Below are 27,102 nucleotides of genomic sequence, written 5' to 3' on the forward strand. Positions count from 1 at the left end.
TAGCTAACTCTTTTAAGTTTGAATCAATCATGCATATTTTTAGCTAAGCATAATTAATAAGAAATAATAAAAAGGCGAAGAAAACTCACTTCCTTTTGAATCCTATTTATAAGCCTAGATTTTTTCTACATTGCCACATTCATATAACATAATTTATTCAAAGTTCAAAATTGCTAAATCTTTTTCTCAAAAGCTATTATTTATGGGCAAATTATTATATTTTCCTATTTATAAGTCTTATTTTAAAGTAGCGTTTAAAGTCTTCTTTTGTACAAATTATTATATTTTCCATAAATCTTAACTAACATTATTTTTTCTTTAAAACCTCAGCAATACTTGCAAGCCATTTTTATATTTAGCCTTAATTGATTAACCTAAGTTTGGCCGGACAACCGTAGTTAACGGATTCTAAAGGATGCCTAACCCCTTCCCTTTAGGATAATATAGAGCCCTTACCTAGAACCACATTGGTTAAGCAGACTATTAACGGAGGTTTAGTTTTAACTTTACCTTAGTTAACATCTAGGTGTCCTAATTCACCGTTAAATTAATTAGGTGGCGACTCCTTAAAATAAACAAAATAGGAATCTCCAATATGTTGTACTCCGCTTCAACCAGGTTAAAAAGGGGGTATGACACAAGGTAAGCGGCCAGCTCGTGATCTACAGGGTGGCACGGTGCTGGACTTCGATTTCTTATTCGAGGAGTTCGACATGTCTCCGACTCCGGGGCCCACTCAGGCGACCGCTGAGGAGCCATCTCAGGAGCCCGTCAACACACAAGTTTGATTTGTTACAATTAAATAATGTATTAAATTAATTGTTTATATATTCTTTTATGTTTAGTTTAGCATGAAACTAAACTATATTGTTTATATGTTATTTCAGGTTCATTCTTCTGCGCCTGTAGACCCGTCTCCTGCTCCAGCACCATCTACATCTCCGACTCCGAGGCCCACTCAGGAGTCCGCTGAGGAGCCAGCTCATGAGCCCCCTAAGGAGCCCTCTAGGCATCCATCTCAGGAGCCCGTCGACACACAGATTTGATTTTTTACAATAAAATAATGTATTTATTAATTGTTTATATGTTATTCCATATTTAGTTTAGCATAAATCTAAACTAAATTGTTTATATGTTATTTCAGGTTCATTCTTATGCGTTTGTGAACCCGTCTCCTGTTGAGATTGAGCCATCTCTTGAGGCTCACATTTCGGCTACCGTCGTCTCCCATAGGAGGCATGTTTTGAACAAGCCCCCTAGGAAGGAAACGCAGGATGATCACGCTATACAACATGTACATATTAAGAGGAAGAGGGGGGATGGAGATGATGGTGAGAGTGGTGGGGGTGGTGGGGTTCGCCTTAGGCCTAAGGTTATTCTAAAGCCTCCCATATGTGAGACCTAGGGGGATGGAGATTGTGTATTTGTAAATAAAATGTACATTTTATGTTAATATTATATTTTTTTTGGGTATTATTTTCTTAATGATAATTAGTTATCTTAGTTTTTATTGTCGTTTAATAATAACTCGTGCAACGTCCTAAATTAATCAAAACCCTATAAAATAAAACACTTAAACTTAAAGATACAAGTTTCCAGACAAACAAAACTTACTTCGGGACACTTTAAAGCCCCTAAAACGACTATCCAAACGTACAGGTATACTTGATGCGTTGAGCCTACATTATTGATGGCAGAAAAAGATACAAGGTTCTATATATAATATTGATATTCCGGCGTTTTTAAACATGACTAATCTTTGGTCAAAGTACGGAAAAAACGTGGATTTCAAAACTATTTTTTTGAATAAAGGGTTGGCAGTTTTAGAAATGAGGTATTGCACACTAAATTAGTGCGAATTTACACTTTGGTCACAAAAGGTACTTTGGTTACTTTTTTTTTTAATGAAGTATTTTGGTGCCTTTTGACACTTTTTGAGTTATTTAAGTTGCGGACTCAAATATGTATAGTAGGCTTGTTGGTTTCAGTTAATACTTAATTTGACCTTATATAACCAAAGCCCTACGTTAAGGACCATTTTGATCATTTTCTCAATATCCAATAGTTATATATTGTGAGCTAGAGTTGGATAACGAAAGAAAATCTTTGCGAATCAAGTAGTCACGGTCGCCCATGCCATTTTATTCAATTACTTAGCTTATCTTGCCAACAGTGAGCAAGATGCATACCTGCTTTCCCCAATTTTCAATGCCACCATAATTATAATATTAGTTAGCAGAAAACCATTAATCCTAAATGAATCATCTAAAATGTACTTGTTCACTTAAATATGTGTTATATGACACCTAGTGAGTCTAAGAGGAAGATATTTCACCATATGAATTAAAAAAATTCAAATAAAGAAAGTGAATATAGAAATTTGTATACTTAAAATCAATTTTGTGCACAGTTAATGTATAACTATTTTACACCTTCGGTTAATTTACTACAATAAGCGATTAGTTATAGGAAATTTAACAATAAAATAATTAGAAAATAGAGTAAATAGCCTGTTGTAAGAGAGTGCTCATATAAAAATTATACTATGTTCGAGCCTCACAGGTGATCATGCATGGGGTTTGATTCGGTTTCTATCAAAATCAAAACCATTTAAGTTAAATCTATTTAAAAGAGTATTAAGACGTACTCCCTCGTCAATTTACATGAAGGTATTACTGGGCATTGAGTTTATGAATAAAAAGAATTTGTGGTTTAAAACAAGTCATAAATATTTATGTGATCATAAGTCATGTATTTAAGAGTAAAAGGAGAAGTTCAAAGATAAATTATTACTCCTCAGTCCTCTGTCCCAAATTCCTTTTTAGTCTATCAAAAAAGAATGATGCATTTATATATTTAAAAAAAAATTAACTTAAACTTTCTCATTTATTCTTAATAAAATGATTTAAAGTCACATAAATATTTATGGCTTGTTTTAGGCTACAGATTTCAAAAGTCTTTCTTTATTTCTTAAACTCCATATCTAGTCAAATTATACCACATAAATTGAAATGGAGTAAATACTAAATATAAAAATATGTCATTTTAAGTATCAAATTGAGAAAAATCTGAGTACTGATTAATCAATACTTCCTCCGCTTAAAAAAGAATGCCCACTTAGTGTTTGCACACCCTGAAGAAAATGTCAACTCTTACGATAAAAAATAGATAATTTGATTACAATGTCCCTTATTAAATAAGAATTAAGATTTGGTCACTTAACACTTAATAAGTATAAATTTAAAAAAATTAGATTAATTCTTTGTTGATTTAATAAGTAAAGACCCTTTTATTTGAATCGGAGTGAATATCCATAATAAAACCTGTCATTTTTTCTCACACAGCCACCCACACACACACACACACAGTGCCTGTGTTGAGAAGTTACTCTTTTCAGCTCAAAGAATTTCCATTTTCATGGTGACAGTGATCTTCTTCCTTCCACTACTCTTCATTTCCTTCTTCATTTTCAAACTGGCTTACAAAATCATATGGGTCCCTCTAAAAGTTCAACATCACTTCAAGAAACAAGGTCTAGAAGGACCAAGTTACAGTCCAATTTTCAAGAACACAGCAAGTATCAGAAGAGTAGTGATAGCAGAAGCTGAATCAAAGACAACTTGTTTCAGTCATCATCATGATATAGTAGTTTCACGTGTGATGCCACACTACTATAATTGGTCAACGCTGTATGGCAAGAATTTCCTTTACTGGTTTGGTCCTACACCTAGGCTTGCTATTGCTGACCCAAAGCTCATCAAGCAGATTTTGCTCAACACCTGTGGTTCTTTTGAGAAAGTCAAACATAACCCTTTGTCAAAGCTTCTCTTTGGAGATGGGCTTGTTAGGTTAGATGGTCGCAAATGGGCTATTCATAGAAGGATCACCAACCCGGCCTTTAACATGGAGATAGTAAAGGTACTCATTTTGTAATTAATGCTTCTTTGCCTAATCTAGTTCGGTTGTTTCTTGCAAGTATTAACTCACTCCTTTCTATTTTGAATTTTTACCTGGTAAAATGCTTTTTATTATAACCGTGGTGACGGTGCGCACACCTCGACAAATTCCACAGGATACCTGCTAGCTTCCACATAATAGCTATCAGGTAACTCTGTCCACCAGGCTTGGACAGATGGGAAGAAATTAGCTAGTGTTTTTTGCCTCAGCTGAGATTTGAACCTTATGACTCTATGGTTCTTAACCCACTTCATTGACCACTAGGTCACACGCTTGGGGTGCTAAAATGCTTTATTTTACATACTACTAATGTCACTTTATATGGATCATTACCTAAGAGTTGCAAAATTTCTGTCAACTAGTCTATTTTATTTGGCAGGATTTGATTGGACATGAAGCATAGAATGTTAGTTTGACTTATAGTTGCAATGAAAGAAATCTCTAAGTAATGGTTGAAAAATTACGTTGAATGAGAAAATATCACATCAAATATAGTTTAGAATGAAAGTTTATAGGAAAAAACGGTATCAAACATTTTGAGAAAATTGTAGTGTCTTAGAAATTGAAACAGATAAAAGGGAATAGCTTTTAAAAGCTTATTCAGTAGATGAAAGTAGATCCTGTTGTGCAACTGTTATTCATCTTTATTCCTGGGGAGATCCACTTGATAGTTTTCTGCTTTCAGGTAAAAAAATTGTGGCAGGAGGTTGATTGGTTGGTGAAGTACGAACATATGAAGAAACAATAAGGAATAGGAAAAAAATGTAAATGTCCATAGTATTGTTGTTTAAGCAGAGAGAAATGGGGGAATAAAAGAAGAGTATAGTAACAGAAACAAGACAATGCATTCACTATTCAGAAATATATCCAGAATTTAAAAGCAGTAGGTTTGGCGTGGACGCAGTACACTATATGTACATTTTAATTTTTTTTCAACATATCTAGCCAGTCTCACGAAGGGTGTTTCTGTATTGTGATCTATACTGGGAAAATGAGTGCACTGCATTGTGTAAGTGTAGTAGCTAAATGATTCTCCTAAAGGTCAAGTATATGTCTCAGGGGTTGGTTTTCTAGAATTTTGTCATGGTTTGACAAATTGATGTAAGCTCAAGCTGATTGATCAATTGACATGTGTTCATATATTCTCAGGGTTGGATTTCTGAAATGGTTGATAGCACAACAAAGTTGTTGGAGAAGTGGGAAGAGGTAAGAAGTGCAAGAGACCAGTTTGAGATAGACGTACACAAGGAATTTCACAACCTTTCAGCAGATATCATTTCTAGGACGGCTTTTGGAAGCAGTTTTGAGGAGGGCAAGCGTATTTTTGAATTACAAGACCAGCAAGTGAGCCTTGTTTTAGAGTCCATACGAAGTGTTTATATTCCTGGATTCAGGTGCATTTCGTTATCACATAGTGTGATGCATCGATTTTGTTGAATACCAAACTTATATGCATCCGTTTCTTTTATGTTAACACTTTTTCTTTTTATGAATGGTACCGGTAAAGGTTAGGAGCAAACAAATGCAAATGCATCTCATTCTTTACTGTTGATTTTTTTTCCCTCCCTTCTTGCAATTTCTGTTCTAAAGAGAACTACCATGTAAAAGCCAGAGGGAAAAACAAGTGAGAAGATAAGATATGTTTTTGTAAATAGTCCATTGTATCTTTTAATACCACTGGATTGATTGTTTTTGCTATTCAAAGTGTCCACTATAACCTTTTCAGAAGAACTCCATTTGAAATGCCCCTTTGACTCCTGCAATTGCCTTATGCAAAGTGATGTTTACCGCTATATTGCTACCCATCAAAAAAAGCATCTTTACCACTATATTGCTAGGCACTTAGAGATTGCGGCATTGCCAGAAAGAATATTACTAAGCTCTAATTTGGCACATGAGATGAAACTAAACGTTCATGTCTAAGCCAACTTACTGTCTCTGTTGAGTTGAAATGGCTGAGTCTTGTTACCCCCTTCTTCGAAAATATGGCTTCATCATCCTAGAGCAATTTACTTGCTTCATTATTTTCAAAGTAAATCATGCCATTTCTTTCTTCTGGACATCTAACGATGAACTGGATACAGATTTTTATCCACCAAGAAGAACAGATTGAGGAGTAGACTGGAGAAGGAAACTCGAGATGCAATAAGGATGTTGATAAGCAATGGCAGCAGAACAGAAAACAATTCAAAGAGCCTGCTTTCTTTGTTGATGAATCCAATCAAGAATCAGGATGACAAAGAGGAGAAACTGGATATAGAGGAGGTTGTAGACGAATGCAAAACATTCTACTTTGCAGGAAAGGAAACAACTGCTAATTTTCTGACATGGGCTTTTCTTCTGTTGGCGTTGCATCAAGAATGGCAAAGCAAGGCGCGGGAAGAAGTCGTTCGTGTGTGCAGAAATGGGATTCCTACTGCAGAGAATATAGCTGATCTCAAGATTGTAAGTTCAGCTGTTATTGCAGATTCTATACTCTCCTTAACAGTCTCATGACAAGCCTTGTATTGTACTTATCATTTGTCTCAAGTATGATACAAAGGACTAACATGCTTTAAGAAACCGCTTTAGTGATGAACAACCTCATTATGCATTCATGGTACCCGCAAAGATAGTGCATAGTATCCCTATTTTCTCGCAATAAGATGACATGATGTATTTTTATGTCCGATTGGCAGGTGAGCATGATATTGAATGAAACACTTCGTCTTTACCCGCCAGCAGTGATGTTGATGAGGCAAGCATCCAAGAAAGTCAAGTTAGGAAACCTTGACATTCCAGGGAACACACAGTTCTATTTGGCCATGACTGCTGTCCATCATGACAAGGTGATCTGGGGAGATGATGCCCATGAATTCAACCCGTTGAGATTTTCTGAGTCGCGGAAACATTTAGCCTCATTTTTCCCATTTGGATTAGGCCCCAGAATCTGCGTGGGCCAAAACTTAGCTCTTGTTGAAGCTAAAGTGGTCCTGGTAATGATCATTCAGCAATGTTCTTTTTGCATTTCCCCATCATACATCCATGCCCCGATGCAGGCTATGACCTTACAGCCTCAGTATGGTGCTCAAATACTCTTTAGCAAGATTTCTTTTTGAGTATTTGCTTGAGAAAACGCCAGGGTTGTCCGGAAACAAAATCCTGAAAATAAATGCTTGCTACAGAATAACTAGTGCTGACTGACTTTTTATTCTTGTGTGCATTATGAGGACTACAAACTCACAGGACATGATAACAGCCAACAAAGAATGTACTAATATGTACTGAATTTCATACCAGAAAGAGACTTTTATGAGGAGCTTCAAAATTGTGTTGCTGGGACCTTGAGTTAAACATATTTGCTTCTTTTAATGTGGATGTATATAGTTTTCTTATATACCATTGACTCGTATAGTCGGTGTTTACACTTTGTAAATTATCAGTATGGTATGATAGTCAACTAGAATAAACCATTGGTTGCGCTTTTATTTGGTTGATCAATAGTTTGGTATGATAGTCAACTAGTGCATTCCTCCACTCTATAGTTACGATGGGAAATTTTGAAAAAATTCAGAATTTCTAAATTTACGGGGTAGTAGCAAGTGAGTTTGTAATCATCAGTAGGGGTGTTCATGGTTCGGTTATTGATTAAAATCATAACCAAATCAATTTAGTCGGTTTTTAAATGTCTGAAACCATAACCAAACCAAATAAAATAATAACCACCGGTTTGGTTATTGTCGGTTTGGTTGGATTTTTCGATTTATGACTAACAGAGACTTATCAGTAAAATATTAAAAAGTTGAAAAAGACATGTCTTTTTTTTTTTGTTCAAACGATAACTTTTATTTATCTTCTAAGGTGGAACATACATCATAGAAACATTTTCACTATTAGTGATAGTGTCGTATTCAAGTTACTCAAAGTTGCTAAACTATTACATATAGAGCTAAAAACTAACTAAGTAGTGGCTGCACCATTTTTGTCATCTTAATACACATATCTGGAAATAAAGTAGAGCATAGGAGCTTTTAGTTGTTGTTATAAACATACATATTAATTAAACATAAAGACTACCTAAAATTAAAATGAAAATATATGAAATAAAAAAACTTTGTGTAATGATCTCAAACTTTGGGGCAGTACTTGCATTTTGCCCTCAATTCTCCCATTTTATTAAAAAAAAATTCTATAATGATCCAAAACTTCAGATGTTTTTCTATCATTATCCCAAAGGCTAGGGTCTCAACTATAAGGAGTTGTTCTTTTCTGCTTTTTAGGAGGATTACCCACGGAAGAAGTATTAGGGCATTACCATGTGCTTGAATTGCAGCAAATGCTGATGTTACTGAAGTATCTTCTATAGAACCTCCAAATCTATAACCTCTGTCCTTTTCATATGAAAAGTATTAGAAGTTTAGAACTCATTCAGACAAAAACAAAAGGGTATAAATTCGAAAAAAAAAAAAAAAAAAACAACATAAAATTAAATGGCTGATAAAGAAAGGCTAAAAATTTAAGTTAAAGACATTAAACTCTAACACGAGCTTCTGTTAGTAAGTTTACACTTAATACTTAAAGAGTTAAAAGACTAAAGACATGGGCTTGGACATATTCTTAAAAACATGGGCCTTAAACAATCATGTGAAATAAGTAGATCAAAAATGAAAATTAATGATTAAAATGTATAAAATATTTATAATTATTTATGAAAAACTAATATTATACATATAAATAATTATAAAATTTATGTATATAATTTATCGGTTTGGTTCGGTTATTTATTCGGTTATTTTTTAATATAACCATAACCAAACCAAATATTATCGGTTTTTAAAATTTAAAACCAAATCAAATCAAACCAAACCAAATATCGATTTTTTTATTCGATTTGGTTAAATTTTTGATTTGGTTTTGATTTTAACCAAAACCGTGAACAGCCCTAATCATCAGTAAAAGAGTAGTATGTATGTATAGTTTCCCAGGAGTCTTTTGGACAAGCAAATTAATGCCCGCTAGCAGCCAGATTCTGGGTTTTAAGGTAAAACAATTTTAACTTTACCAATCAAAAAAAAAAAAAAACAATTTTAACTTTACTCTAGTTGATTCATCCAGTTGAATCAATTTTTTGGTGAGGCAATTCTATTCATTCAAAACCAACTAACACACTCATATCATGATTGTTCACCAATTCTACTTTTCAGTGTCAGCTTCTCAGATCACTCCTTTAACATGATAGAATATAAAATACGTAAAGATTATTAAGGAGGATGTGTTTTTTGTCACGATGATATCATTAATAGGACAGCTATCACATATTTTTTTGGGTTCGAAGCTATCACAAATTTCTCGTCACTCTATAGTTGTGTATAAAAAATAAAAAAAAAAGACAAAAGGTGTGTTAATTATAAGGGTTACACAGAGAACTTGACTGCTAAAAACCCAAATGGGCCTTTCCTTTAAGAGTCTTATCATGTTAAACCTACACTCGATGTCTCACTTAATCCACCAAGCACATAACGTGCACTGTCCGATAACCATATATTTTAGGGGAAATAACCCATATATATACAGCCCATACATTTAGTTTGCACTCAATATAGTCCATTGTATCATCAGTGCATCAATATGTAATGGGGCAATTTGCACGATTGTCCTTCATACGGACTGGTCTTTAATTGTTGCCCCTCAATTCGCTGAGCTTTAATTTTTGTCCTTCGCTTAAAAATGTGGCCGAAAATACCCTGAGGTTCTGGGTTCGAAACCCAGCAGAGTAAAAAATAATAATAATTTCGTAAGGCATAGGTTTCTATGAACCTATGCCTATTCGGGCGAAGTTACATAGAACCTATACCGGAGACGGCAGACTTTGCCTTAAGGCATAACTAAAAGTCTACCGGAGACGGCAAACTTTGTCTTATAAGCCAGACTTTTAGTTATGCCTTAAGGCAAACTTATTGCAAAAGCCTTGCCTTGCGATTTGTTTTTTTTTTTACTGAGCAGGGATTCGAACCCAGAACTTCGGGGTATTTTCGGCCACCTTTTTAAGCGAAGGGAAAAAATTAAAGACCAGCAATTTGAGGGGCAAAAATTAACGGAAAAGACTCAAATATTCCATTGAATTATCACAAATGTCTCATTTATGCCACTCGTCAATAGTTTGGCTCATTTATGCCATCGTCATTACCAAAATGACTCATCTATGTCATCGCCTCATTCATGCCATTTTCATTAACACCCGTTTTACAATATTAGATATGACACGTGGCCTCCAATTAGAGGTCCACGTTGTTTAATTAAACCAGCGCAATTTTAAATCTCAAATTAAAAAAAAAAATCCGACCCAAATTAATGAAAAATGGCATGAATGAGCCATTTTGATAACGGCGATAGCATAAATGAGCCAAACTATTGACGAGTGGCATAAATGAGCCATTTTCGATAGTTCGATGACATATTTGAGCCTTTTTCGAAAAATTAAAGACCACCCCAATAGAAGGACAATCCGCGCAAAAAAATGTATGTAATGTATAGATATATATAATTAGTTGCTCAACTTCTTTTGTAATGTTACATATATATCCTTATACACTATTATACATTACATATACATTCTTATACACTATTAGACAGTACATATACAAATTGTTATACATTATTATACAAGAGAGCACCATTAATGGAATAACTCGCATTTTCCATTAGCTATGAAACAAGAAAAAACTCAACTGAAATTTTCATTGAATAAACACAAGACAAGGAATTAAAAAAAAAAAAAAAAACAAACGAAGAGAGAAAACGTGACCGTTGAATCTAATGTTAATTTAATGGGAAAACAAATCTATTGGAAAATAGAAGAAAGTTCAAAATTTAAGTCTAATTAAGTATTTTGGTTTCAGAAAGATAAAATGAATAATGACGAAAATCACTATTAAAGTTCCTGAAGGTTTGACGAGTATTACTTTTTAGGGGAACTTGCATTATTGTAAATAGTTACACTAAACAAATATAATAAATAAATTCAACGGTTAACTTCTTTTTATTATTTTTAAAAGCTAACGGGCTAAATATATAATTTATTGTCTAATAATAGAGGAGATGAAAGAAGAAGAGAAAAAAAAAAAAAAACACAAAAACTTCTTCAAATTTCTCCCTCAATTATAAATGAAGCTTTTGGAAGAAAGAGATTTTAGTAAAAGAAAGACAAACAGGAGATATAAAGAAGAAAAAAAGAAGAAGAACGAAGGGGTTGGGAATTAAAAAGAATTACGTGGAAGAGGGAAAATGAGAGTGGGGACCAAGCTTCTAATAAAGGAGTTGATTTAAATGCTGAAAAAAGGCTATATGAGGTAATTAACATAGTTTTTTTGGTAATCTCTGCTGTATAGAAACATGAGTTTCAGAAGCAGGATCGTCGACATCATTCCAAGGGTAATTTCGGAATTGTATAATTTTCATGCCTTCACAATATTGTATTTGACTGCTTTATTAGGTGTACTTTTTATCATTGTTCGACATAAGAACCGCCCATATTTTGTTTTCAACCTTTTTGCCCGATGAAATGGAGTCCGGAACCAAAATGCCCACCCAAAAAATATTTTGAACCAAAATACCCCAACAAAAAAAAATGTTACCAAACTACCTTTAGCGCAGTAATTTACTGTGCTATAGTGTCTCTCCTTTTTTTTTTCCGGCCCTTTTGGTTAACCCTTCTTCCATTACACTTTTTAACGTACTTTGACCATAGATTAATCATGTTTCGGGACCCCGAAACTTTAATATTTTATATAGAACCCTACTTATTTTTGTGCGATTAATAAGGTAGGATCAATACATCAAGGATACACAAAAGTTCGGATGGCCGTTTTAGTAGTTGAAAAGTGCTCGAACGCCATTTTCGTTTGAAGGCTCGGTGACATTAGCTTGAAGTTCTTTACGAATACTTAAACTTGTTCATTAATAACTAATCAAAAGCTAGTCAAAATGGCAGCATTCATACAAAAAAAAAAAAAAAAAAAAAAAAAAAACTTAATTAAATTGCATCATTCATTGCCATTCCCCATGGAGTGGTAAATGCCGTCTTTTCTGCATTATCCTCATGCATCAAAATCTGATGATATCCTTCAAAGCAATCGACAAATGATTGCAACTCATGTTTTGCACAGTTATCGATGAGTATGTGGATGTTTGGAAGGGGGAAGTCATCCTTAGGACTAGCTTTGTTGAGATCCTGATAATCCACACATATCCTGATTTTTCCATCCTTCTTGGGAACGGGCACAATGTTGGCCAACCAGGAAGGGTAGTTTGTAACCCTTACGACATTTGCTTCAATCTGCTTAGTGACTTCCTCTTTGATCGTTAAACTCAAATCGGGCTTGAACTTCCTTGGCTTTTGCTTGATCGGCGGGCGGGTGGGATCAGTTGGTAGCCTATGAGAGACGATGTCAGTGCTCAGCCCGGGCATGTCGTCGTAGGACCAAGCAAATATGTCGACATACTGCTTAAGCAATTCCAACAGTTCTTGCTTCCGTTCAGCTTCTAAGTGTATGCTGATCCGGGTTTCCTTCACTGTCTCGTCGTCTCCTAAATTAACTATCTCAGTTTCTTCCAAGTTCGGTTTCTTTTAATTCTCGGGTTGCTCGATCTCTTGCGGAAGATTCTCAGGCATCATGCTTTCGTCGTATTCCTCGTAATCTTGTTCGCCGTTTGTACTTTGCTCAACAGTTTCGTTACATGTCATAATCATAGAATGAATATGTTTACTAGTTTGAGTGCTGAAAAAGAAAAGCGAGTATAAGTAAGATATGGTATTTTAATAGAAAAATAAAAATGCATTTTCATTAAAGAAGCATTCAATGCTTTTAAAGAAAGAGGCGGATGACAAAAGAGCGCAGGCATGATTCAAGCCTCAATTGATCATGCTATTTTGAAAACAAACTACAATTCCACACTACCAAGACTCCCGGCGAACCAAGGATGGGCTGACAGTCCAATTCTGAAAGATCTCTCCTGGTTCGGCATCACGAATAGTCGATGTCTCGGCATCTGCTTCAGTGTTACACCTCGAAAAATTTCCCGTTGGTACGCAAGTAAACGAACTAGTGATGTGTGCGAGGAGTGCGAGTGTATAATGTTTCATGAGCAATGTGCGTAAATGGACGAGAATGATTAGAATGAAAAGTCGAGAAATGTGAAAAGTTGAAAGTTGGCAAAACTGCCCAGTGGTCGTAAAGTGCAAAATACGGACCGTAAAATGGAATACGGTCCGTAAACTGGCAGTCGTAAATTGGCATGCAAAAACTTCAACTTTCTGCCAGTCGAGGAAATGACTAAATACGACCTGGAGGACGGACCGTAAAGTGATTTACGGCACGTAAACCATGGTCGTAAATCACCATGTTGGAGCCTTAAGTTTCTGGTTCTGAATATGGTTAAAGACGACCACGAAGGACGGTCCGTAAACTGGAATACGGACCGTAAACCCCCATGGACGACCACTGTGCACTTCAGTTCAGATTTTGCAAGTCATTAAATAAATGGACCAACACTTGTTTTAATTCATTACAACATTACACCACTTCTCTCTAAAACCTCTCTCTACATTTATTATACAGGTTTTCAAGGATATTTAAGGATCAACAACATAAAACAAGGTGAATCAAGAGTAAGAACATCATCAAAGATCATCTAGGTCAAGAAATCCAAATGGAGGAAAAGTAGGGTTTTGCTCAAAGTGGAGTATTATTAATCAAAGCTTGTTCCTACAACTTCTAAGGTAAGATTCATGATTTTTACATGATGGTTAAGGTATTGAAGAGTTGAAATACATGGATTGTAGAAAATATGGCCAAGTAGGTCATGAATGATGAATAGTGACATTTTGAGGAATAATTTGAATTGAATCATAAATGTTGTCGTGTTGTGATATGAATGCATTATAAATGGTACTAAGATCATGAACTAGACACTTTAGACGAATGGACGAAGTTGGATGTTATGACCATGAATATGGGTGAATTAGAGGCAAATTAAGGAATCTAGATAATGTGGATAATGTGAATGACTAATGGCCATCGTTATGATATTAATGAAGGTATAGACGCTAGCATTGGAAGGAAGCGTGCAAGTGTAGAATAGTCCGACGAAAAGGTATGTAAGGCTAACCCTTCTTTCATAAGGCATGGTTCCTTGGCCAAACTCTTAAATCCTCTATATGAGTATGTTGTACTCAAATGATTGACACTCCGAGCTCATAAGCTCACGATCCTCGATATATGTTACGATTGTACTACGCACCCCATATGACGAGTAAGCATAAGATATAGATGTAGCGAAAATGATGATGATAGTGATGACGATGATAATAATAATGATGCTAAGGGTGCCTACGGGCTATTATACTTACATGTGCCTATGAAGGGCTATAATGACACCCCGAGCTTATAACGCCGGGTAGGATATATGTATATGAATATGTATAAAGTATGTATACGATTACGAAACACGTGCACACCTCTGCAGATGGTACGGATAACCCTGACGCCTTGGTAGGGCCAGGTATGTATGATCTTGAGCCTTGGTTGGCCAAGTATGTATGAAACACCGATCCTATGAGGTCGGGTATGCTATGTAAATGCTATGTATATGAAATGACTATGTATATAACATGAATATGAATGTGATAAGACTATGTATAAGAATACGAATAAGGACATGTATACGAATATGAGCACAAGTATGGTACGAGTACTATTATGGAATACGGATGATGACGTAGGTGTACTAATACGTATGAAAAGTGGAAAGTCCTACGAAAGGCAGGTAAGTACTATGACGATGATACTATTGTCTCCCCTCCTATGCTATTTCATATGTTGTTCACGATGCTTATTTATTGATGTTGCTCATGCTTTACATACTCAGTACATTCTTCGTACTGACGTCCTTTTGTTTGTGGACGCTGCGTCATGCCCGCAGGTGCAGGGAGACAGACTTGATCCATAGCCGCTTATTCAGAGATTGCATAGCAGAGCTCCATTTCTTTCGGAGCCGTAGCTTTTGGGTACTTATTCTTTTGTGTACATAGTTATGGGCATAGCGGGGTCCTGTCCCGCTCATGTGATATGTTATACTCATCTTAGAGGCTCGTAGTCACGTGTACATGGTTAGACATGTCCGGCCTTGTCGGCCTATGTTTTGTATATCATTTTGTCGGTCACGTTGGCCCATGTACATTGATGTGGCATAGATGCCTATGATGATATAAATGTGTTGTTGTCCAAATGGGACTAGTTGACGAATGAATGGAAATGCATGTATAATTATGTGGCTCATCTAGATGTAAGTATAAGAGTAAGCTAAGAGGGTGCCCGGGTGGGCTAGCACCGGGTGCTCGTCGCGGCCCCGAGTCGGGTCGTGACATTCAGTCTCCCCATAATACTCCTCGATCATTATCACGAACAGGTTCTCCATTCCTTCTATGATATCTTCATCAACCTCCGGCACAATCATCTGACCCTGGACAGGAACTTGCTCTGGTACAAAGATCCCCTTGGTGCCGCTAGTTTCTCCAAACATAGGATCATACCCGAGCCCCGAAGTACCCTTCTGCTGCTTCAGTTGGATTGGTTCAATTATGCCATCGGATTTTGGGCCTAACCCGGACTTTGGCTGGTAGCCGTACTTCAACATCTCTGACGCTACCATCTTTTTCGCGCTTGTCATCTTCATTTCATCAGATCCCGCCATCTCATCTATTGTTACAGCTTGCATGATTTCCACAGCATGAAAGGTAGCTCCATCTAACTCTCCCATCTTTTCAATAACCGGAATAGAGCGTTCAGAATAGACGGGGTGACTAAGTTCCCCCTGAACTACGATTTGCTCCCAACCCCATTTGAATTTCAAACACTGATGCAAAGTGGAAGGAACGGCTCCAGCCATGTGGACCCATGGTCTTCTTAACAACAAGTTTTAAGTTGACGATATGTCCATCACTTGAAAAAAAACCGGGAACTCCACGGGCCCGATCTGCAAATGTAGACAGATTTCTCCAATGACACCTCTTTGTGTCCCGTCAAAAGCTCGAACCTTCATACGACTTTCTTTCATTTCTCCCGTGTCCATCTTCAAACTTCTCAGGGTGTTGAGAGGGAAAATGTTACACCCTGAACCTCCATCGATAAGTACCCTAGATACAAACTTATCTCCGCACCTCACGGTGATGTGAAGTGCTTTGTTGTGTTCTGTTCCTTCTGGTGGAAATTCATCATTGCGGAAAGAAATCTTGTTTGCTTCGACCATCTGCCCGATCGTTGTGGCCAGTGTTTCACTCGTTGTCTCATTCGATATGCTTATTCCACTCAACACCTTAACTAAAGCATCCCTGTGGGCTTCAGAACTCATCAACAAGGACATGATCGATATTTGGGCGGGTGTCTTCTTCAACTGTTCCTCGACTGAATAATCTTTGGTTTGCATCTTCTTCCAGAATTCTGCTGCCTCGGCATCAGTAATGTTTCTCCTTTGATGGTGCTCTTTTCTTGAACTTCCCCTGTTTAAATCCTCCGGGACATAACATCTTCCTGACCTTGTCATTCCATGAGCGACTGCGGTTTCCATCATCTTAGCCTTCCCTTTCAATTGATAGTCCCATGGGACTGCCCCTGAATCATAATCGTGCTTTCTTGCTGCAACAGTGGTCACCACGAATTTTGGTTGGTATGTCTGAACATTTATCGGCGCCTTCAACTGTACCGTGATGATGGGAGCAGTTGGGGATGTTGCGACAAATGCCTCAGTGTTTCCAACGGGCACAATGGTTCCCTCCAAGTCATATTCCTCATCACATGATATCATATTAACCGCCTGATTTCCATGATTTGGTAGTGGGTTTTTGTTCACATTCGGGGGCCGCTGTAGTACATTGAATTTCTCCACTCTTGATTAAAGCTTCAACCTGATTTTTCAAACCAAAGCATTCCTCGGTGTCATATCCCTGAATTCCCGAATGATATGCGCAACGTTTGTTCCCATCAAAGTTTCGAGGAATTGGGTCAGGGATTCTCCCTTCAATTGGTTGCAACAATCCTGCTGTCCTCAACCTTTCAAATAATTGGGCCAAAGGCTCGGCTATAGGGGTGTAGGTTCGGGTATTTCTGACTTCGGGAGTTGGGCGAGGTCTTGGGGCATATGGTGGTTTATTTTGGTAGACGGGTGCTTGGATAGGGGTGTAAGGTCTTAGAGGGTTTTGGTAAGTGGGGGCTCGTGGTGGGTTGTAATGTGGTTGGGCGTTATAAGCTGGGTATGGGACATAAGGGGCATGAGCAAAGATTTGGGGGTTTGTGGGGTATCGGCGAGATGACTCTCCTCGCCGGTAGTAAGGTGTGATATTGGATATGTCCTCCTTCTTTTTCTTAATTCCGCTGATGGAACCTGACTGTATGGCTTTGCTTGCGGCTTGTAGTGCAGCCATTGATTGAATCTTTCCGGACTTGATTCCTTCTTCCAAAGTCTCCCATCTTGACCAAATCGGCAAATTTCTGACCCATTGATCCCATCATTTTTTCAAAGTAAATGCCTTCTTGAGCTCGAATGAAATACTTGTTGAGCTCGCTTTCGTCCAATGGGGGCATAACTTGGGCAGCCTCCATTCTCCAACGTCTTGCGTAATCCTGGAATAATTCAGTCGCCTTCTTTTGTATGTTGCTCAGAGAAAACCTGTCTGGTGTGATCCCAGTGTTGAATCCGAAGCGATTCATGAAGTCCCCAGCCATATCCTGCCAGTCTCTCCATTTGCGAGGATCTTGGCGAGTATACCAAGTGAGCGCCTCTCCTGACAAACTTCTAATAAAAAATTTCATCCTCAATTTCTCGTTCCTTCCTACTCCTACTAACTTGTCGCAGTAGGCCCTCAAATGTGCATGAGGATCACCTGTCCCATCAAAAATATCGAACTTAGGAGGTTTGTACCCTAATGGCATGCCAATAGCCGGGTGTATGCACAGATCATCATAATCCAAACTCTCACTTCCCCGAGTGACTCGCATGTTCCTCATTTCTTTCTTTAAACTGTGCAGCTGGTTAATGATTGATTCATCTTCTCCTATCTTCGCATCTCTCTCCATTTCTACATATTGATCCACCTCGAACGGGACCCTGACTGTGATAGGAGCGGTAAAGGTTGGAGCCCCAGCTGCATATACCGGTGGCACATATTGCTCGCGGGAAGTGTCAACGTGTGCCCCTGGTATGTGCTGCACGGTGGGGTAAGTAGGTGCAGTAGTAGTTTGGGTTGATGTTGGGTTTTGTGAAGTATGGGTGTAGTCGGGGACGTAAGGGGTTTGTTTATGCATATTTGGTACATTCGCGGGAGTGACCGGAGGTAGGTTGGAAAAGGAAAGGGGTATAGGCGGTGGGCGTGTAGATGGAGGGAAGTGTTCTGGAATGGTGAATCCAAAGATGGAAAGTGATGTGGATTTGGGAAAGCAGTCACAGTGAGATGGGTCAGGTCCCGAACTTGGTGCAGCTCTCCTCTTAGTTCGTCAAGTTGTAGCTTTAGCAAAGCGATCTCTTCTTCATCGTTCAGATTAATCCTCTCTGTCGAGCTTTCTGGATTTTCATTTGTTATGGAAAGGTTAGCAGTTGGGTTGACTTCGTTGGTGATAGTCATCTTTCCCTTAGACCTCAAATTGTAGTGTGACTCGGCCAGTTTGAATATCAACACAAATCAACCTCTGTTGGGGGGATGAAACTAAAATAAAGACAGTTGGAAAACAAAAAGGTTAGTTCGGAAAGCTTTAGAAAAAGTAGAGCAACATTTTTAATCAACTAATTACGTCAAGTTGACGTGCAAACAAGCGTTTCCTAATTGTGGAGCCTCTTTTTGCCAGAGGTAAGCCTACATTACACACAAGTTGATGATGATGATCCTTTTTGACACATTCTGTGATTTTTTAGAACAAACATAACTTCCATTCCAGCAAAAGATAGCTCAAGAGCTTACAAGGATAGGCCTATGGCAACCTGAAATGATAAAACACAAAGGGGGTGGCCATAAAGGCATACAAAAGGAATGGGTCGATGAAAATTTGAAATGGAAATGCAAATGGGGAGGGGGCACGAGGGCGTACAAAGGGATTGGGCCATACGGGCCGTCATTGTCATCCCTGTCATATGCTGGATCACAATCAAGCCCTGGGTCGTACTCAAGTTCTTCCTTTGGGTCTGTCTCTATCTCCCAACTTGCCTCCAGATCATACTCAGGTCCCTCCTCTATACCATGTACTGTAGGCCTGTACTCGGACTGCACCTCCGGTTCCTCCTCTGAATATCCTGCTGGAGTGTACTCAGGTGATTTCTCCGGCTCTACCTCCATTACAAGATTACGCTCTGATTCCCACTCTAGATCTTCTTCCGGATCCTCTTCTATCGGTTCATCTGGCTCTGTCGGTTCTTCTTCAGGATCCTCTTCCATCTCATCTTCCGGCTCCATCGGATCTTCCTCTTCTACCAGTTGTATCAGATGGTTTACTGAACCCGGAACTACCTGCCTGTACATATCATTATTGACGTTCATGAGAGGCAATATCTCAACTGCAAGCCAAACGGCTACATCATCGTCCGTGAGCCCACCGAATCCGTCCTCGGTTAACAAAAGTGCCAGGCCTCCCACATTATACCAGGCGTAATACTCGGGTGTGCACCAACTTTCGTCACCCATACCAATTGTGATCATGTTCAGCCATTCTCTTTGTAGAATTCTCACTCGTGCTACTGGAACCACCCTATCATAGTTACTTTCATGCAGTGCCATGCGGGACCAGACTGGGACATCTTGTGTAACTCCAAACTGCCTCAGGACCCTAAGAGACGCATACGGTTGAATCCCGTCCAACCCGATCAACTCAACGAAGTATAGGTTCGCAGTTCTTACCAAAGGTCTCCCTGATAGCCAGGGGTATTTCCACTGAATAGCATCTCCCGTGAGCGGAACCAAGAATGCGCGCCACTCCTCTTCTCCTGTAGGTTCAGGCCAGTACCTCATTCTTTCCGTATGGCTCTGAATTCTGCTGCGAGCATCTATGCAGTAATCCATGATTGGGGGGGGGGGGGGGGGGGCGAGTATAGAAGTGTTCCGTGGCCCATAACTGCAGCAAGAGATTACACCTCTCGAAAAAGTTATGCCCTCTTCAACAAGCTGATAGAGCTTGGAGCATCTCCGCGAGGATCATAGGGACCAATGTCAATTCATCCGGTCCCGAGAAGATATTCATAACAAGTGGCAAAAGGTTAATATTGATTCGGTAGGCTCTCTTTGGGAAAACCAAGACTCCCAACAGGGCTATAGCGAAGACTCGTGACCGCATTTTCTCCCACCTTACGCGGTCAGACGAAAACTCATCCCGATATCGATCAAAGCTTTCTCGGCGCCCAAATCTCTGAAAAAGGAAGTCAAACTTCACTCGATCATTTTCCACGTTCCTCAAGACCGGGTATACATTAAATCCCAAAATGCGCAAGAATTTCTCTCTCGATATGAAGGATGGTAACACCGGCATTCTTCCCTCAAATGGTAAGTCGGTGAATCCACAAACTTCCTCTAAAGTAGGGGTTATCTCAAAATCCAAAAAGTTGAAGGTTACACTGGCGGGATCCCAAAATTCTATCGGCAGCTTGGTGAGAGTTTTGTTAGCTTGGATACCCATTAGTGACATTAACGACCCTAGATGTTGTCGAATTTCCTCTCCGTGTGCCACTTTTATGTTCCTCCACCAAGTTTGCAGGTCGTGAGGAGATGAGACTATCATTTGGATGTTTGGCAGGTTTTGATTAATTTCCATCTGAAAAAGAAGGGTGAAGGTTATGATAAGTATTGTTTGTTTAAAAAAAAATCATCTTGTGTCTCTTAAGGATCATTTCATCAATTCACATAAAGGGTTATGTCATTCAGGTTTCAAACCTTTGACAAAATGGTGGATTCCTAATTTGCAGCGACAATACCTTGGATTGTCCTGCCTAAGGTGTATGCAACATGACTTATTTTTTCTAGAATAAGATTTTTTCCTAAGAATTTCGGAGTGGGACTAAATGTCTGCGAGAAGGTACGTAGTAAACTATCGTACCGACTCTGAAACTAGAGAATCCAAAGAAGGGGTGGAGGTGTGTCAGACAACACCTCGCGTGAACCACAGTGTGTGTAAGTGTACGGCCAAAGACTCGATAGAAAGTGCAATGACATTATAAGGAAAGTAGTAACAAATAGTGTTTTCTCAAACAAATAAGGAGCACAAGTTTGGCTTTGGCTTGCGTCCTTTCAAATATAGCAATGTAGCAACTCATAAATAACAGGTGGTAAAATAAATAAACAAACATCCCTCGAGTATCTACTTCTTAAACTAAGTCTACTAAAGTCAAAACCTAGAGTAGGTCCCCAGCAGAGTCGCCATTCTGTCATGCCCTATTTTTAACGGGTTAAAACTAGTTCACAACTTATGACTATGTTTCCTCTGGTTTTGTAAATTTTCAGAATCGCCACCTAATTTTAGAAAATATTAGGAAACCATTTGTAAAAAATGTAAACTCCATTTTTAGTCTTTGAAACCTTTGAGATTCTAGGTAAGGGTTTTATTTACCTCGAGGGGAAGGTATTAGGCATCCCTCAGAGCCTATCCGAGGACAGTCTTTAAACTTAGTTTAATTAATACTAGAGGGGGATTATTTAATTATTTATTATCACCTATTTAGAGAATTGCGGAAAAAAAACTACTCTCTCAAAACTATTTGAAATAAAAAAAAAAAGGGGGTTTTAATATAATGGTAACTATGTGAGTAAATGCATATATATAAAGGAAGTAGTTAATGCTAATGAAAATATGAGTTACATTTATTTTATATAAGAATAACATGTATAATATAGAATAAGGAGATGTATATTTTCATAAGAAAATAATCTACATATGTGATAGTATATCACTATATCCTAGGTGAATACTTAAAAAATAGTTATGATGACGCGATAATACTATATGTGTACATATAATGAAAATACGACTAAGGAAATTAATAAAAAATAAGATAGTACAGGTATGGTATGCGCGCATGAAAATAGTATGTTGGTACACCCATAATAAAGGAAAGCAATTAAGACAAGATGTAAAATTATATATATTAGGAATATATATATTGTTTTCAAAAGAGTACGTATGTATATTTTAGAAGATGAGGTATAATACGATTGTCGTATATAATGTATACTAAAGATAAATATTTATAATATAACGTACATACGTATGCATGTGACGAGAAAATGATTAAAGGTATTTAAAGTAAAAATAGTATACATACATGTAAAATAGGATCTTTGTATATAAAGTAGAGTATATACCTTGTAGTTCTTGAAAATACTTGGATCACTATACTTGGGTCCTAATATTGTTTCCTTGTATTAAACTTGCAGAATTTGGGCCTTCATGTTAGCATTAAATAAAAATGATTGCCCGTGAAATATGCATCTTACCCTTTTGAAACCCCTATTTAGATCGCTAATTTTTGCTAAAACTGATTTAAATAGAGACGTTAGTATGTTGAGCGATTAACTCAAAAAGGATTTTTTTTAAAATTATTTTTTCAGTTAATTTCCTTTAGTCGGAAATCATTTTTTACCTGGCAGTGCATAGACAAAAGATGAAAAACATGGGCGATTATCATTTCTAACACGCCTAAGTCAAGATTAATTATCCAAGGGGAGAGGAAAAGTAGTGACTAAATTTACCATTATACTTAACTATTTTCCATAAGTTCCTACACAAGCGAGAAACAAATGTGCTACAAATACAATCCATAAAAAATGTTAGTCAAGAATATAAACATGTATATACATGATAACACGACATGATAACACGAAGACACGAAATTTAAGGAGAGGAAGGAAGACGGGGACGCTAGACACGAGCAATTAATCTTGCAACTAGCTGTTCTCTGATATGGGCAGAATCCGGAGTTGCCATAACTCCAAATGCTCCCAAGGTTCCTCGTGAAAAAGAAAATAAAAAAATAAAAATAAAGATAAGGATTAGAAACAATTCTCAACAAGGAAAAAAAAGTCTATATAACTTTAATTAATGAAAGCTAGATAAAAGAATCAAATGTAAGACAAGGCTTTCTCGTGTCATATTCTCAAAACACAACACCACGATCAGTTTTAAAGAAGATCATTGTAGTCCCAATTGCTACTCAAACAACCAAACGCTTCAAGCTAAATGTACAACAAGAATTTTGATTAAACTAAAGCTTACTCAGACTTGAAAACATCATATTGGCTTATTCCCAAACAACATATATCCAGAGATACTTAGCATATTTTTTCTAGGTTCAAATAAGGGAAAAATAATTTAGCATATTAATTGCACCCGAACTTGAGTATAGCAGCCCCACTCCCTTTTTATGCAAGTTTTAAGTGTTCAAATCAGTGAACTTTCAATCAAGGATGGAAATCCGTTCTTTTAAAAGTGTGGCCTCAAGTTAAATACTTTTTCCATCGGCCCCAAGTGTAGTATCGTGTTCAAAATAAGAAAAATATTTAAAGTAAGCATTTGAGTATCAACATGAGGCAGCTCTTTCCAACAACCTTAGAATAGTAGTTTTTGACCTTTGAACTTGCTCAAGTATCACAATTTTATCTCCAGCCCAACATCAACTATTCTATAGTAAAACCGTAGCAACATACTACAACAATTCTCCCCAAGTAAGGCATCATGATGTGGCCATGAATAAGTGCAGGCTACTTATCTTTATCACATTAGTAATTATGACAGTTCAAGCATCTAGCATATAGTAAGTGTTCTCAAGATCAGCAGTTGTTCGAAGTGATAACCGACACCGTAGCCAAGTATAGTAGCAACCAAAGGGAAGCAACCCTTAAATTGTAACAGATGTGTATGTCTCAAATGTGAACTCAGGTACAGCACCTGTTCCAACCGTTTATATGCAGTAACAGTAATACAAATTCCAGCAAAAGCACACCAGTAACAACGTAGAACATCAACAACAATGCAGGTTTATGTTTAGCCAAAAAAAAAAAAACAATGACTTGGTTCAAAATGGAACAGCAAGTAACCTTATAGCACAACAATTCCAACACCAAGATATGTAGGAGCTTAATTCATCAGATGCAATGGCCAAATCACAAATACAACAGCAGCCCATAAAATGTAGCAGCACATGTCCTAATAGTGAAACTATTAGGCCAAAATGCTATGGCAAAAACCAAGCAACCATTTAATCTCAATTCATTACCGATCATAGAAGCCAACTGTAGGTAATGGCCAAGCAGCAAGACAACAAAGTGTAAAGGCAGGAGTAATTAAAATTCAGAACTGCACAGCCATAACACCTTAGTTCTCAAAATAGAAACCAAGTGCAGCAGAGTAGCAATTTTTTTGTTGGCCCAAAAAACGCAGCAGCAGTGGGCAGCAACTAATATGATGGAAATTTTTGGCCCCAAAAAACGCAGCAGCAGTGGGCAGCAACCAAAACAGTATACAATCTTAAACACATACATTAATCTCCATTTTTAAACATTGAACCTGATCTAGCTTAAACTGAGACAAATAGCACGCACACTTAACATATGAAGGGAAATTAAACTAATTACTTAACTCTAATACGATTGCAACTAGACACTCTACATGAATCTTGGAATAACAGAACAAAAGATAAAATGCTAGGACAAAGGGGAAAATAATACTTCCAAATCAGCAACCTACATTAAAACAAACCAAATCACTCTAATTACGGAAAGATTCGAGATAAATAGAACCAAGACAAGAAAGGAAGATTACATTCGAAATAAATAAGAAATATCACTACGTTTTCTTTTCAGTTTGATAACCCGAAAATGAAATGTAAGACGAGGACGAAGATGAGTACTAACTTAGTTAGCCATATAACGAGGGCAACTCGCAAAACAGAGAAATTAACCCAAACGATGAAGTCAAACACAGATTTGACGAATTTAATTTTTCACGAATCGGTAAATTTTCCTTTCAAGACAAGTAACTTTTCCCTACTCAAAACAGTAGGGTTTTTTTTTAATCAAAATAGTATCCTTTTCTCTAATTAAAATAGTAACTTTTTGACTAGAAAACAGTAACTTTTTAGTAAACAAAAACTGTAGCCTTCTTTTTATGTCAAAACAGCAACTTTCTAACTAAAAAAAAACAGTAGCTGTCTTAGTAAAAAAAAAAAGTTGCTTTTTAATCAAAACAGTAGCAAAACACTTTAACACTCCACAAATATATATATTTTGAGTAATCCCGTAACGCAACAGAACAGGGAGATATTTTGGGACCTTATCGACGCTTATTCGAGCTAAAACAAACAGTGACACTCCTTCAATTTAAGACCAAATTTAAACCATTCTCCAAAGGAGAGTAGTGACTTAAAAAAATGAGTAAACAGAGATACATAGCTTATATACAAGTTCTAATAAACTCAAACAAACAAACAAACTTGGGTCCAAAAAAAGAACAAAAAGAAAGTTGGGAAAGACATACTCATTTAAGCTTAAGAGACTAAGAATAGGATAAGTCCCAAATTGGCGAAGAACTATGACAGAGCTCCCAACTTAACCTATCTTTAAACTAGATATTCAAACTTAAACTTCAAAGCTCATCATTCAAAACAAATTCCAATCAAAGAGTTCCGTTTTAAACTAAGAGAGGAGACAAGACAACAATTAATCCCCCCAAACCCAAACTAGTTTACAGATAAATCAAATGACCACTAATTTATAGTAGTAAGCATGCTGAACGTAAAGACAAGAAAATGAGCTTAAAACTTAGCAAAGCTGACCCTTCTAAGTTTTCAAAACATCACATATGCTGTCCAGTTTGCCCGAAAGGCGGTAAACCACCCACAGATAAAGACTAACGGAATAAGCCATGCTTTAGGCCAAAAATAAGGACGTAGCAGCTTTCGACGAATGACTAAAACAGGAAATTAGCCCAGCAACAAAATTGCATACTTCTTAGATGAATGAACCAACAATTTCCTCTAAGTGTGATTAGTCATGTTACGCTAACTTACAACAAACGACGAGCAAACACAATCTAGCCCAACTAAACCAAATAAACGATGAGAAATACTTGACAGACTACATTTTTACTTCTACTAAATTAAAGACGAAGATAGGACGAATGTGATTACCTTCTCCGTGACAGCGAACTGAGGCTAATGTCGTCGTCGGGTCTCCGAATCCTCTTGAAGAGCTTGTTTAGCCGAGAACCACCAAGAATTCGACAAAACAAAATTAGAGTTAAAAGAGAATTTTTGAGACCAGCAACTTAGAGTAAAAAAAGTTTTTTTTTTTTATGAAAAAAAGCTTGATGAAAACAGATGATTTTTTTTTTTTGGGTTATTCAAGAGGGATTTCCAACACTTGAACCTTTTTCTAACACAGCCCAGGAAGGCCTGTATTTATAGGTAAACACTGAGGGGGTTTCAACAACTTCCTCCAGAGGCTTTTTGCCTTTAAATTTCGAATTAAAGAGGGGGGGGGGGGGGGGGGAATGGACGTTTTCAACAGATGAGATGGTGAAAGGGGTGATGGGACTTACCCATGAAATCTGCTGAAATTGCACATGGAGCCTGAAGCTTCATAGATGGAGTGTGAGGAAGGAGAAGAGGGGTGTAGGTAGCGGATTTTGTGGGATATGGGCGTGGTGGCGGTGAGGTGACGGACGAATTGGTGGTTTGGTTAGGGCTGTTGGTTGAAGGAGGAAAAAGGGGGGCTGCTTGGTTCGTTTGTTTTTAAGTTCAGTTACTGAACTAGGGATTTGGATAGATTTAGTTGTAGGGGGCTTGGGCCGGGTCGGTGGGGTTTGGGCTGGGGCGGTTGGAAGTTGGCTGAACGTTTTTGGGCTTAGAGTTGTTGGGTTGCTGATTTAATTTGGGGGGAGAAGGGAATTGGCCCAATATTATGTAGATGAATTAATCATCCTAATTCCTTTTCATTTTGAACTAATTAAAATATGCTTCTTTGTCCTAATTAATTCTCAAAAATTTGTACATATGAAAATTATAATACAAGTAATTTAATATACGTATTTAGTTTTAAAATAGAATAAACAATGATTAACATAGTAATAAATAGGATTAAAGGAA

General features: G+C 37.4%; 3 protein-coding genes across 4 annotated transcripts; 2 read left to right on the forward strand and 1 right to left on the reverse strand.

The window, feature by feature from the left end:
• The first annotated feature begins 632 nt into the window (after positions 1-632).
• LOC132619797 (uncharacterized) lies at positions 633-1,405 on the forward strand. Its single transcript, XM_060334588.1, has 3 exons — positions 633-782; positions 888-1,028; positions 1,145-1,405. Exons 1-3 carry the CDS (start codon positions 633-635, stop codon positions 1,403-1,405), a joined length of 552 nt encoding a protein of 183 aa, XP_060190571.1.
• Positions 1,406-3,324: 1,919 nt separating this feature from the next.
• On the forward strand, positions 3,325-7,406 carry LOC132618238 (cytochrome P450 734A1). Its single transcript, XM_060333298.1, has 4 exons — positions 3,325-3,918; positions 5,107-5,351; positions 6,042-6,402; positions 6,636-7,406. Exons 1-4 carry the CDS (start codon positions 3,418-3,420, stop codon positions 7,053-7,055), a joined length of 1,527 nt encoding a protein of 508 aa, XP_060189281.1. The 5' UTR covers positions 3,325-3,417; the 3' UTR covers positions 7,056-7,406.
• Positions 7,407-11,919: 4,513 nt separating this feature from the next.
• On the reverse strand, positions 11,920-26,742 carry LOC132616997 (uncharacterized). 2 transcript variants are annotated; one of them, XM_060331834.1, is made up of 3 exons: positions 26,556-26,742; positions 26,146-26,207; positions 18,714-20,780 (listed from the first exon to the last, which is right to left on the reverse strand). In XM_060331834.1, the coding sequence occupies exon 3, from the start codon at positions 20,033-20,035 to the stop codon at positions 18,932-18,934; it is 1,104 nt and encodes a 367-aa protein (XP_060187817.1). In that variant the 5' UTR covers positions 20,036-20,780; positions 26,146-26,207; positions 26,556-26,742; the 3' UTR covers positions 18,714-18,931. The 2 variants fall into 2 exon arrangements, 1 of the variants encoding a protein (XP_060187817.1); XR_009573525.1 differs by lacking the exon at positions 18,714-20,780 and adding an exon at positions 11,920-12,713 and having other exon boundaries at positions 26,146-26,742.
• Between the last annotated feature and the right edge of the window lie 360 nt (positions 26,743-27,102).

Source organism: Lycium barbarum, chromosome 11 (genome assembly GCF_019175385.1).
Source record: "Lycium barbarum isolate Lr01 chromosome 11, ASM1917538v2, whole genome shotgun sequence".
Taxonomy (NCBI): Eukaryota; Viridiplantae; Streptophyta; class Magnoliopsida; order Solanales; family Solanaceae; genus Lycium; species Lycium barbarum.